At 40.2% G+C, this 14876-nt stretch overlaps 1 protein-coding gene across 7 annotated transcripts in view; it reads right to left on the bottom strand.

Annotated features, from left to right (window-relative positions):
- Positions 1 to 563: 563 nt before the first annotated feature.
- The window catches only part of LOC105022772 (vitamin D3 receptor A), a 62186-nt gene continuing 47873 nt past the window's right edge, over positions 564 to 14876 (bottom strand). For all 7 annotated transcript variants that reach the window (XM_010891474.5, XM_010891471.5, XM_010891472.5 and 4 more), the window contains 6 exons: positions 13309 to 13493; positions 11617 to 11716; positions 10914 to 11097; positions 8385 to 8536; positions 5976 to 6092; positions 564 to 5854 (listed from right to left, as the gene is read on the bottom strand). In XM_010891474.5, coding sequence (XP_010889776.1) covers positions 5601 to 5854; positions 5976 to 6092; positions 8385 to 8536; positions 10914 to 11097; positions 11617 to 11716; positions 13309 to 13493 — 992 coding nt within the window. In that variant the 3' untranslated portion in view covers positions 564 to 5600. The remainder of the gene's footprint in view (positions 5855 to 5975; positions 6093 to 8384; positions 8537 to 10913; positions 11098 to 11616; positions 11717 to 13308; positions 13494 to 14876) is intronic.

Raw genomic sequence — 14876 nt, forward strand, 5'->3', positions numbered from 1 at the left:
AACAGTTAGAGTGGGTGTGGGCACAGGAGCAGCAGCTAATGAATATGCAATGAGCAGCAGAAAACAGAACACTTTGAAAGGGACTGAAACAGAGGGTAATAGAGGGAGGGAAGAATTTCCAGCAAACAACTTCAGAAACAGTTTTATGGAACTTATAGACCTATTTTAACTTGTTGAAAAGCAGTCATAATATGGGTGCTTTAAGAAAAGAAAAAAAACCACACACAAACCTTCAGAAGGAAAGGCAGGTCATATGATCTCAGTAATGCAAAAAAAAAAATTTTTTTTCAGTGTTAATTGCATATCGATCCATATAATCAATTTATAAATGCATGATTCACATTAGTCTCAACAAGATGACTGGGGTATTGGGCTAGTTGAGTGAGGAGTCAACTGAGCAAGGAACAAGCTCCCTCTGCTGTCCACATTCAAAACCAATAAATATGGCAGCGAGACATACATTTATTTATACAAATAATATGTTCAATACTTGTACCTGCCAATCTTGAGCATTGCAAGTCTAGAATGATTTATTTTAGAGAAAATATGAACGGACACATGGATCTTTGCATCATTATGTACAGCGGTTTATTTGTGATTTTCCAAAACATGATATACTACTTACAATGCACATCATCAATGTGCAATGGATCAAAACCAGAAGAATAAAAGAAATGTCAAAAGAGAATCATAAAACAGGTGGCGATTGAACTATCCATGACAGAATTGATAGAATTAACAATGCAAAGACCATGTTGAAAGACAGTCTGAAGCATCAGGTCAAGAATTACATGGTGCGCATGTTTAAACATACTTATCTTGGGACTCTGAGATCAATACAATGATTGATTACTAATGAGAAATGGTTTGGCTATCACAAGTAACAGTCAACAAGATTCCATATATCCAAATAGTTTAATAGAACGCCAGTGTATGTGGCATCTTTGGACCAACTGTGCACAAGATCAATTTGGATGCTGATGGTTTATTAATTTATTATTAACTCGATACACTTGAGAAGGCATCAGGATAAAAAAATAATACATAGAATGGAGAACTCAAAGACTATCAGGGCTCGTTAACAACTACTTACTGGCATCCAAATGAAATAAAGCAGTACAGATTCAGAAAATCTCCTTTCATTCTTTCATTCCAGTGACAACCCCGTTACATAGTGACCCAACTGTTTTAGACAGGGTAAACATAGACTATATTGGGTCAAAGTGGTCTAACTTTGACCCTCGTATGATGGTTGGTGCCAGATGTGGTAGTTCCAGCATCTCAAGCAGCTCACCTATTTTCACACACACTATAGTCTTGTGTGATAGACAAAAAAGGTGAAAACACCTTTACTGAATCAGATCCCCTATGTAGAGCAATGTACTAATGACATGATGTCTACAGTATATACAGGTTATGTTCATCTTATGTACATCTCAACCACTGAAATTAAAGCATTAACTATGTTTCAAGGCATCTGGCCAAAGAGAGGTTCATCTTTAAAAATCTGAAGCTTTTTAGTCGAGTGGATCTGTTGAGCACTTTAGATGATCTACTCAGAAGTTGGTAGCTGATGGCATGTTATAATAACAATAAAAGGAATGTCGTTTTGAAAAGCCACCTGAACAATGACTCGAAATAAAAAATAACAAAAATCCTTAATTTTATTTAACCCCTGATACTGTCCCAAAATAAGGCTCCAGGTTGTAGGCACACCAAGGTAACTGAGCTAAAAGTTGCATTAAATGTTAATAGACAAACTGTTAATGACCCTGCTATACCTCCATCTTTGCAGGGTCGCTATATTGATATAAATAGATCAATAATAGATTTCAGACAGACGTCAGAGCACAGAGACAAACACAAGTACATCATTGGCAAAGAATGCTGGTTAAAGAGAAGTTAACCCTAACCCACTGCAGTACTGTATGTGGTTGTGGTATGTATATGTGCATGTGTGCGTGAGCAAGCGCATATTAAAAGAGGTAGCAGAGAACAATCAGAGTGAAAAGAAAAGATTCCTAAACTGTGAGCAGCATTAATGTAACTACACACTAGAACCTCGACAGGCTTCTCTCTTCAGAGAGCCTCACACCAACATCCTCTCTCTATCCAAAGGAAAACAGAAACTCTATTTAAGAAGTAATCAAAGACCAAGAGGGGAAGCCTAGTGAGCTAAGAGTAAGAGGGACAGTAGAACACTGAGTTGCAGGCAAACTGAGAAGGCGACTGACCAGCTGGCTGCAAAGATGATGCAAGACCAAGACATCAAACAGGATCCCGACATAATCGTTTCAGAAAACATTTCATAAATCTTTACACTACGTCATCACACAGTTACGATGCAGAACACTAATTGACGCCAACTGAGGCCTCTATCGTGAGGATGTGCTGTCATAACATTCCAGCTGCATGCTGTCCAATCCCATTTGTTAGCATAAATGCAAGAATGCACTTAATTAAACAAGGAGCCACTTCAGCCCCCTGGCACTCAGAGATATGGAGTGGCCACAGCCTCCTTTTGATCTGTAGGCTTATTTTGAGATGTGTTGAGGTAAATCATCCAGCATTTGAAAAGTAAAAGGAATAAATAAAATGTATTAGTGTAAAAATAAATGAAAACAATCATACCAAAAATACACAATGTGCGGATAGGAGAGGTAGGTTGTTTTGGTTAACATAGTGCCTGGAGACACAACTCTGTACACAATCAACTAACAGGGATTGGGGATTGAGCTTGATTCCCTGCCACCATACAGGCCAACACGCAGAGGGCCACAGTGAGCTGTGCCTTATCAGGACTCTTCACTGATCTCAGCGTTATAATTACACAACAAACGTATATTATTCACCAATCCAGGTTCAGTTAATAAACCTGAAAAGGCACTCAACCATGGCGACTGCATGAAACAAATCAATACAGTAAATCCTCTGCATCGCGTACACTTCAATTAAAATACTGATCAGGACTAGACTTTTGACACAGCAGCAACAGGGAACCATTGATTCTGACTCTGTATGATGCTTCCTTTTCTATGCGGACCTTTGCAGCCACACTCTTCCCAATGATTATCTTGCTATGACAACACAAAAAAATAGACAGACACTGTGAAAACCATGGGATCGCTCCATGCCGGGCCTGCAACACAGCCCTCTAGGTAGCTTATCTTCAAAGAAACAACTTGACAAAAAACTAAAAACCGCAGAGGTTGCTGATGAGAAATTCATGGTGCGTGTGTGAAAGTATGACGTGTGTGTGTGTGTGTGTGTGTGTGTGTCACTGTCACTTTTGGATCCTTTCTATGCTATTATGAAGGTTTTCTGTTTCATTGAGGTATATGTTAAATGTTGAACAGAGTTTTGTAAGGCTACTGAGGTTGAGCTGCTGACCTGTGGTGGGAAAGGGGTGCAGTTTCTGGTGTGTGTCTCTCTGGGCCAGCTTAACAACAAACCGAGAGCTCTTGAAGGAGTTCTTCCCAATACAACCCCTGGCCCCATCTTTCTTGCATTCCTTTATGTGATAAAACACAAAAACTGTCTGCTTCCTTAGTGACCTGGTTTACACAGTGGGGTCTGGACAAGAGCTGCAAGCGGAGAAAGTATCTGACTGGGTCGGGAAGAGGATGCATTAATATATACTCCGCACATGGCTATCGTGTGATTCTCACTAAAAAAGTATTTAAATTATTTATACACTTCTTTTTCTGTCTCAGGGCTAAATCCCACCTCTCCATGCTCTCCTCACTGGATGGAACATGTCAGTGTCAGTCACTTCTAGGTAAGGGACAGCCCCAATCAGCGACATGTTCAAAGCCGTGGCTCACAAACTCAGTCCCATCAGCCCTGGGTCGCGTTAAAGCTATGAAGACTCCTGCCGGTCTGGCTGATGTTCTATTGCAGAAAAGAGGCATCGGTTGGCATTTTGAAGAGAGGCATGGCCATCGATACAATGACTGACTGACTGGCCTGTATCCATGACAGTTTGGCAGTGTTAGTAGTGATGAGCATGAACACTTGATTGTGTTGGTTGTCTTTTTCCGAGTTCCAAAAGAATGGTAGTGTTACAAAGCAGCAAGTTGAGTCAGAACGTTTCCTCGGTTCGTGAGGTCTGGGTGCAGCGAACAAACGCTGATGTCTGGAAAAACAACCTCCATTTGAAAAAAACCAGTCCAAAGTAATGAGCTTGCACCAAAACAATTATGGATATATACTTCTCAAAGCTTATCAAGACCTCAAAGAGATCTCACAACATAAGAAAATAGTCCATCTCATAATTGCATATATCTCCTTATCATTCATCTGAACAACTGAATTATCTTTGCATTTGCCAACTTTTTCCATGTATGTACAGCAATAACAAGTGGTATTTACAGACAATGGCCACAAGAGGGCGAGAGAGCGGCCCACTGTGGGAGAGGACAATGCTCCTGAGATGTCATGCTGAACATTCAACTTACTGAAAGAAACCGAAACTGGTGACAGTTATGTTATACTGTGATTTCAATTTCGTTCAGGCTTACGAGCATCGGCTCTGCAGAATTGATTAAAAAAGCTTTTGTAATTACTACAGTAATTATAACATCATGACAGACAGGTTTGACCAGAGGTGCCAACAGTTTGTCTTTTGTTCCCCCTCGCTTGATTGTAAGCTTGCATATGTATATAGTAAAGTGTACATCCTAGCTTCTGGTTTGTCACCTTCCTATATTAACTTAGCTTTTTTTAGCTGGCCAACTAATATTTTTTTTTCCACTCTTTCCTCTTATGTAGGTAAGATATTTTTGAAAGGAACTATGCATAGAAGTCTGAAAGGGAATGATTGAACCAAACAGATATTCCACACTTCCTGTGTGTAGTCAAAACCTCAGACAATCTATTAATTCTGATTTGTTTTACACAGATGTCAGTCCTACTACTACTACACACAGCACCCGGTCAGAGCCATAATGCAACATCCTCTTGTGGTCATTTAATATTTTCACATACAAACATAAAAAATAAAAGGCCCCACACACTCTACTCAGGGTGTGTCTCTGGGTGTGTGTGTGAGTGCTGCATGCTTGTGTGTGTGTGTGCGCATTTCTTTTTTTTTTTTTTTTTCTCCTTTTCTATTTTTAACAATTGAAACATCAACACATACACACATTTATATGCACACAAATAGGGCCAAAGTATCCTATAATATACTGAGGATTTCTCATCCATTTGTTTTAGTAGAAACAACTTTTTTCTTTCTTAAATATAGATATTAGCTTATATGTATATATATATTTATGTATATATATATATAGTTCAAAATACATTCTGTTTGAAATTCCCTTTTTTTTTAAGGAAATTCCAACCTTATCAACGGCCCCTCCTACCTCTCTTTTCCCATAATCTCCTGAGTAACCCCCCAAAACCTCCTCTGTGACAGTGTGACTATCAGGTCCATTCATCCATCCACCTCAATGACCCTTCTATCTCCCCCATCGCAGAGATCCCACTCCAGCAACTAAACAGCTAAACTCCAGGGGGCCATCATGGGATGTGAGGGGCGCTGGGGGTCATATGTCCATCTCCTCCAACTAGAGGGGTGGTTGTGGGGGTCGTAGGGGCTGCTATGACACCTCGCTACCAAACACCTCCAACACCAGGGGGGTGAGTTGCATGCTGTGCTCCGGTTGAAAAGAGAGAAAGCGATACTGCTTGGAGTGCTCCTCGTTGAGGCTGCGCAGGTCGGCCAGCTTCTGGATCATCTTGGCATACAGCAGCTGTCCTCCCGGGTGGTTCACCTTGATGTAGGCCTGGAGCACCTCCGATAGATGGTCCTGGAGGACCTCAATCTTAGCATGGTCCTGCACCCCCGGACGATCTGCGATAGGAGAGGAGGAAGAAAAGAGGGATGAAGTGGAATGCACAGAAAAACACCAACGGTGTGTAATTCATACATGTACAAACCCATGTGAAGCACACAGAGCAGAAAGGGAAGGTACCTGGAGACAGAAGGCAGATGGCCATGAGCAGCACATGCTCCTCCTCATGGAGGTTGAGCTTCTTAAGGCCCACCTGGAACTTCACCAGCGGCTCCAACAGATCCAGAGTGTGACCCGCTGCAAGTAGATTTAGAAGGTATGGTAAGGTTTGTGGTTTAAGACTCATCTATGTATTTACTTGGACAGTGAAACAACATTTTTTACATTCGGATTATTAGGTAGTACAAATGTTGTACTAAGTATGTGATCAAATGGTTCAAGAGGCAAGTTTTTCAAAAAAGATACACAATTCTTGTGAGCAATACGACACCAGGCTTGGAATTTCGTCATTTTAGGGGCAAGGCCATTTGGCCTCCGATGTCACAAAAATGTTCATGGCACCAAGGTCAAATGCCAGGGTACAAAGGCCATTGAGTGAAATAGGAGGATTTGCAACATACAAATAAACATCTTGAACTGCTGATAAAAAATTAATAAAATAAACCTTTTTTGAATAATAATATTATAACTGGTCTTTCCACATAAAAAGTTCAATAATCATGTTGTAATCCTTGAAGATACATATACTCCTCCCTTTAAAAAATATATATATTCTAGAATTTGTTCAATTCTATGCATTCACATGACGACGACCAAGGCAACGGTATTGACAGTTCAGTAACGTTAAGGCTAGCTAATCAGAAGGCAAACATTACCTAAGTTACACAAAAGTAAACCATGATGTATGCTTCAACATCACAATAACCTGCGCTAATGAGTACGACCTAACTAAACACATTTAGTGACTTATTTGGGCGTGGAGCAAGTCATTTTCGTTTTTTTAATCTTTTACCACAAACGCTGCCATGTCTAATTTGATGTGAAACCTAACGTTACTTCTCGGAGCTCTCAAAAAGCATTCAGGTATATTCTCTCACTCGGAGGACGGAACTGTCCCATCTCCCAGTTGTTCATGAACGCACCTTCCAAAACGGGGAGGTTTGATTCAGGTAAGCACTAAAGTCCGAAATCTGTCGATAATAACTAGCTAGCTTGTTTACCTACATTTAGTACGTTCTTGCGGTTTTTGTCAGTAGCGAACTACATACAAACATAAAAAAAACTGAAAAAACGACTGTTGACCGTGAGATTTTGACAGTAGCAGGGGCAAAAAGGCCATGCTGGCCGTAGGGCATACAATCATTTTCGTCGTGAAATTCCTACGCTGCATGACATTATAGACATTTTAGTGAGCAGTGCTGCAGCACCAGAGAACTTTATGGTTGAACTGACAGGTTAGATATTGACTGCAAATCGTTTTTGCAGAAGGCATTTATTTTTATTTTTGTAAATTCTTCTGTACAGTGCGCATAACACCGCAACTGTATTTAAAGAAGGAATATATTGTATGGCAGCGTTTGGACCATAGCGTAATATTTTTTGTACTGCTTAGACTACAGAATAACTGAAGTAATTTGCTTCAGTTTTAAGGAAGGCCACAGAGAATACTGGCTTGTTATATGAACAACGTTTTGATTACTTTTTATTTTATGAGTGTTTCTTTTGTTTACAAACACGAGCTGGTTCAGGTTGAGGACAAGAGGGTGGAAACCTGTGCTTTACAAGTTTTTATTGAATGCTATCGTGTAGTTTTTATTACCAGGTAAGTATGATAAGAACAGATTGTTATTTAGTTAAAGGTCATTTGATCAAGACCACAGTCAATATAAGTGCACATAGCCACACATTGTATTATAAATCCATCACCGGTTTTCTAATTTAAATGTGCATGATCTGTCAGTGTGTGTTCTTCCCCCCATTTTTTTTGTACATTTCTCTATATCAACAACACAACAATTTCAAAAAAAATTCAGGACCTCATAATGTAGATAATGTAATGTATTCAACAAGCAGTGTTTATTTTTTTTTACATGTCGGGGAGGACAGATTTGTAATAATATGTAAACATAAAAAAACTAAAATGCATTAGATAGGTTTGAAAAGTTGAGGAAGAACATGTGTAAAAAAAGAAGATTGTTAATAATGTCTATGCCCCAGGACGATATATTGTCTGGTCCTGTCCACTCCTAAAGATGCTCACAAAAAAACATTCTGCATTTAATTCCTGAAACCTTGGTTACTTGTACAAAGGTTTTTTGCAACTGTATGTTCAAATTATGCAGCAACAAAAAGAGTTGGGTTCTGTTGACCTACATCGTGGCATGGCTGAGATTTACAGGGTGGAGACAACATCTGATTAACTTCGAATGCAATCTTTGCAACAGGGATAACATTAGCTTTAAATTGGGCATAACTGAAAAAGGACATTTGGATTGAAGACCAGCCTAAATGTTTCCTGAATGACAATGAACAGTCAAGCATAGTCAAACGTATGTGTGAATGGAAGACTAAGTAAACACTGTCTCTTACCCTTGGTAACGTCGTTGACACAGTACTTGAAGTCTGGGCCACCACAGCTCCAGGACATGTCCTCTAGGTTGAACGATTGGTTGGAGCGCAGCATGATTATCTCGATAGCACTTGACTTGAGTAGGGCGATCTGGTCCTCAGCAGTCAGTTCTCTGGAGAAGCATAGATGTATTGAGCCAAACACGCGTATTGGCAGGGTGCGCTTCCCATCTTTACATTTTCCCCATCATCTGATTTTATGTTACCAAATGAGAAAATCAGGCAATAGCAACCAATGTTTCACCAGTGTATGATTCAGTTCAGATTGATACAAAAGATGAAATTATAAATTTCCTCTGATACCAAAAGATGAGGGAATCAAGATAACACACCAAGGATGGAATTCTGCAGGACACTAGATCATTCCTCCTAATCTAATTAAAGAGGTTCTTATCCTTGACACTCAAACTGCAGGATTGTCTGACTAAAACTATTCTTGAATTCACATATCTTTCTTAAACATACTCTGCAGCGTATCTAATGGGAGGATGAATGCATCACTGTGATCTAAAAGGTTCTATGAACAGAAAACAGGAAGGACAGGACAAGGCATTCTATGGTTACCGGGACAACAACGTTGCGCTGCGCAGGGCACTGGAGCGTGTGGTTCACCCAACACCTTCCTATTGGAGGCGTGAACACACAGGGACATGTTGTTCTGAGACCCCCCCCACCACCACCACCACCTCATCTCTCTCCACATCCTTATGCACACACTGGTAGCAAGGTTAACACCAGCCTAACAGGAAAAAGACCACTCTGCATCTACAGCACCAACCAAGTCACATATGTGCCTGGTTCCCAGCTGTCAGTCCCCCAGTGTATGACTGAATCATGAGCCACAGAGCCATGCTAACCCCCAGGCAGCTAGCTCTTCCAAACAGATCCTGTGACACAATGGGAATCCTGAATATATTCAACACTGATTCATATGTCCGGGGAGAGAAAGAACCGCATATACCGGTGATCTAACCTGTCACCGCAATGGGAGCAGTCATAGTTCACCATAGTAGTAGACCTCCGGTCACTGTGCAAACATTGGGAAGTGGTGAACACATATTGTAGAACGTGGTGGCAGTGTCGGCCTGCTGAGCAGCAAGGGGATCAGTCCCTCCCTTTGTCCAGGCCAAGCGATGGCCAAACATTATGCCGCGCCTACAGACAACTGCTTTCTTTTATCCACACTGAGTATCTGAAAACCTCCCATAGGACTTCCATCTTCCAAAACCAAGTGAAACCCTACCTCTTCAAAATCGTTTCCCTTCTAAAAAACAACTTAGCTGGTAACGTTCTTGACGACAGTACTACACCTTCCCATCTGGTTGTCTCATCTGGCAGTCTTAAGATGAATTCACCAACCAAGTCACTTCTGTTACATGTGCTGAACTACTCAAATGTAAAATGATACACGAGTGGACAAAGTTATTAAATGCCAGTATTTCCATTTAAGAATGATGATTCATTCCCGCAGTCTATGAGTGGTACATTAGTCTGGCACACTTCCGTCCCTAGGTGGACAACATCATTGCTGCTTTGTCTATACTTGGAACCACTAGTTCTACATGGAACTTGTTGTGCAATATGCATTCAATTTCATGTTCTGCACTAGATGTTCACTGAGTGCATGAATCTGTGGAGAGGAGATTTGGGAAGCCTAATTGAACACGTCATTTGTTTCACTCTGTTCCAATATATTCCAGGAAGAGCGCTGAGCTCTAGCCACAATGTTTTTAAAGTGTTTTAACTACTCTGCAGATATGAAACAGACAATCACACTATCAGTCAAAAATATGAATCTTCAGTTTATGCTTCCAAACCCACTTAAGTAAAAAAAAATATATATATATTATATTTGGCTCAAAATTCCAAGTAAGGCACTGATGAAATATTGTATTTTGCAGTTTAATTTATGATTTGTAATTCCCAAATACACTGTACAGTATTCCAATATTGTCATCAGGTTGTACATTACAGTTGATGCAGATTGCTTTCTGCCTCTGGATGTTTCAGATTATTTTGATGAGGAAATGCTAAAAGGCTGTGAACGTCAAAATATACAGTAAGTGCAATGACTACAAGTAATAACATAGCTAAAAGACTGGCTTATCCATTTAAATAACATAAAAACACAGCATAGCTAACTAGCTGCTGGAAAGAGTTCAGGAAAGGTTAATTGGATGAGTGGCCAACTGTCACTCATTGGTGGCTAAAACTAGTAATGCAGTATCAGCAACAATACGCTGCACATGAATGGGTTACGCACAGTTTGCATCCCTCTTAGTTAACTATCAAATCCATTTGCTATCAATCAAAAGGGCACGAAACAGGACACTTTAATCTAGTACAGTAGGGTTCCTGGGAACAATGTTCAATGTATACAGATCTCGGATATAATTCCAAACCCCCAATCTTACCCTTAATCATTTGCGTATGTGTGGGACGGCTTTAACCTACACCTTAAAATAGGCATATGACATGCTGGAGTCCCACCTGAATCCAGGGATCATCTTGGCGAAGCCGATGACCTTCTGGATGCTGTAGCTGACCAGGTCGGCCAGGTGGGGCAGCATGGAGAGCTTGGAGCCGTCATCCTCACTGGAATCTGGGCTGCCTGCACTATCCTGGTACATCATCAACAGGCTGCTGAAGTTCATCAGCTTGGTGTCCACTGACTCTGCAAGGGGAACCAGAGGGCAGTATAAATGGATATGGTAGAAAGGGAGGAACAGGTTAAAGGGGGAGATTTCAAGAGGTCACATATGGGAGATGGGAAAGAGGAGCTATTCAGAGCTTAAGGAGAAAGTAGATGAGGGAGAAATGACCCTGGCAGGGAATGAATGGTGGCTAAAAGAAGCAACAGATTGATGTGAAAAGATACAAATGAAAATATGCAAGTGATTATTGAGATTCCTAGAGCATTTAGAGAAACCTGCTGACCATGTACTGTAGGTACAAAGTAGGGGCATGCACTTTTAGTCAAAGAACTGTGGTGCATTTTAACACAACACCTGAGATATGTTCAAAATACACCCATGTAGGAATGTTCAAAAATGACAATGTTCAATAAACCTCAGAGTAGCGTGTGTGACGGGGAATTTCTCTGTACCCTTTAATCCTGTTCCAGGATCATGTCAATAGAACGGTGATGCATGTTTACTGTGTCAAGTCCTGTGTAGGTCAGCATGTCCCTCACCTGGTGAATGGTTGAAGGAGTCTGAGGAGGCGTCTGACAGAGAGTGAAGGGAGGCGGCACGACTGGCACTGCGTGTTACTGGGCCCTCTCTCACTGGGGGCTGCAAACAACACACACACACACCTCTAACATCGCCATCCCATTTTCCTGCATTTTGGTGCTTAACATTTTTTTTGCAAAAGGGATTTTTATTAAAGCTTTCTACACACAATTGTCCAGCACGACAATAAACCTAAGCACATGCAACATTTTGCAATTGTCAACTCAGCCTCCAGACTTAAAACCCAATAAAAAAACATGTGGTCTGAATTGGAAGAGGCATGAGCAAAGGACTGGATGGGATCCTGAAGAGGTAGGGGTCCAAAAGCCTTCCCACTGTGTTCACACGTCTACATATTTAATGAAAAGGTGTCAGCTGGTTTTCCCAGGTAACTTTTGTATTTATATATAAAATGCAGTTTTATGTTGTTTCTTAAGAGGGAATCCCCCCGCCTTTCCTAAGTCTTACCTAAACTGGTGATAACCAGGTCTAAATTACTACTAGTATATAATTACTAGCACTTCTGAAGCTGAGTTCCCCTGCTCAGATGGTTTACTGGGACAGCCACGTTTAACCTTTGTTCAAATCAAGCAAACTTCGTTAATAACACGTATTGAACTCAGCTAAATAACGTAATTCAGTATACCTTGATGCATTTATCAACATTGAAAGGTGGTTATTTTTGTTTTAGTTATTGGCTATGGCTAAAGCAGAAAATGTTACCATGCGAGAGAAACTTAATAATAATTTTTTTTTTATAAAAACAATGCCTATGGTAGACGCAAAATGTGGTTTTAATGAACAGAAAATGAATTGCATCACAATCCCACTTTTTATGGCACACCCAACTCTGGTGTTTGTGGCCAAAAAGTGATATATAATTTTTTCATCTGACCATAGAAACCAGTTCCAATCAAAATTCCAGTGACATTAAATAAACTCCAGGGACTGACGTTTATGTTTTGATGAGAGTAGAGGCTCTTTTACACTACACTTGGATCCTCTTCCAAACAGCTTTATTACAGCTCAAGTTGATTTAAACCTCTTAATTACTGTGCTAATAGTACAGATGGGGCTATTTTGAGGAATGCAGCTATTTTCGGAATAGCCATCATCTGGTCAACAAACCTGCTGTCTCATTTCATTTCTGTTACCTGGTCTTGCCATTTTAATTGATGACCTGAGGAGTTTGGCATGAACATCACATGAATTATCCACATATTAACCAGAACAGTGCTAGCAAATGTCACTGTGCAAATCTACTGATTTTCAAATGCATGATAATAGAATAGCAAATTGTATTTTGAACAAACTACAGAGCAGAACGTAATTTCTTTTTAAACTTACTGGCCCAAAAAACATTTTGTACTCACAAATGTACTCACTTTTGCAATTACATTTTTAGAAAGCAACAAGCAACACAATGTGAAAACTAGCAACTGCATGAGAAAGGAACATCTTTTTGTTTTGGTCTTGGAAAGTGCATAAAGAACTGACTGATGAAAGATTGACAAACCTAGAATCACTGACAATAAGAATGGCACATTGTACCATGGTCCAAACATGTAATGTGATATCTGCCATTTAGGATCCAAAAATAAAGATGTATTGCTAGAACAGTGAGAAGCGAGGTTAGTTTGAACAGTGCTGACCCTGAATCGAGAGAAGTCGGAATAGGAGTCATCATAGGTCTTGTGGTGGGCTTCCACTAGTGAAGCGATGACCTGGCTCTGCTCTTCATTCAATCTGGGTCGAAGGGCCTCCCTCGCTGCCTCCTCCTCCTTCCTCTTCTGTATCAGCTCTTTCTTCCTCTGCACCTCCTCATCTGTTAGGATGACTGAGCAAGGGATGAGATTGGTGAAAAGGAGGAAAAACACATCTGGCTTGATTGCCCCCCCATGGATCTACTGAGAACAGTAGTTAAGTGGATGTCCATCACATGCTGCGAGAAAACAAGGGTTGTAACAGCGTGTACATTCTGATTTTTCCAAGAAGAAATGCCATTAAACATCACGTGGGCATCAAGGTAATTTGAGTCACATGAATAGAAGCACATAAGCACAACAGATTAAACAAATAATAGCACAAAATGTACCAGAGATCAACAAGAAAAAAATAGCAAATAGAATGTAAAAGTTTAAAACGAGTTTGAGATATGGGATATTTAGTAGGGCAAATATCACAGTACCGCTACAGGGAAACCACAGACCAGGTTTCTGGTGACATTGGTAAGGACAGATAAGTATTTCAGAATAGCAGTAAGGACATTGGAAAGCATTTCTAAATATAATATCATGTTAATTGACAAATCAAAAAGTAGGATCAAAATCAACAATAAATACAGCTTTTGTGGGATCTCTATTGCAGGTCAGTGCAATAGAGAACTTAAACTATTTAAATACAGTCTTTTCATGTCCCAGCTATATATTTTGAGGGTGGACACTATGAAAACTACAGCTCTGGAACAAATTAAGAGACCACTGCACCTTTTTCTTTCCTTTCCAAAAAAGTTGAAAAGGAACGTTTTGAGTGTGGAACAGAAGCCTTTAATTTGCAGCGGTCTCTTAATTTTAACCCTTCTGTTCCTCACTCAAATCCAGAACAATTTGTTCCTTGTCGGTGCAGTTCGTCCATCGCAATATAAACGTAAACAATTTTACTTTAGGCTTACTGTAATGTAGCTACGGAAGCTTGTATCCAGTGAAGTCCTAATGCCAATTTTTTTTGTCCATGGCAAGGATCGAATGCTGGTCGCCTACATGGCAATCTGCGCCTCTAACCACTATGCTATTTAACAAGGGGTAGTCAGTCAGTCACTCAGTCAGTAAGAGACATTCGCTCTTCTTGGCCAGCTCCGCTTACGCGGTCAGGAAAAATAAGGGTGGTTAGAGTGGTCATATATTTCAGGGTTTGTTGTTCTTTTTAAGCTCTAAAAGCAAAATAAACAGAGAAAATAAAAAATTGTTCTATTTAGGGGTAGCTCAAATGCATCAATTATGAGCAGCTTGCTCACTTTAAATGAACAGTATTTTAGCAAACTTAACTGTCAGATTGTTAATGATAAAGTAAATTGCAATACAGTCCTGAATCATAACTAATCAATCTGTGGTATACAGAGTTCCCATATATTATACTGTAGGCCATTAGGCTATGGTTTCAGATTGCCACATTCGGCCAGCTGTTAGGGCTGCCACCTGAATGTGGGCCTAGTTCATTGTGT

Source organism: Esox lucius, chromosome 12 (assembly GCF_011004845.1).
Source record: "Esox lucius isolate fEsoLuc1 chromosome 12, fEsoLuc1.pri, whole genome shotgun sequence".
Lineage (NCBI taxonomy): Eukaryota > Metazoa > Chordata > Actinopteri > Esociformes > Esocidae > Esox > Esox lucius.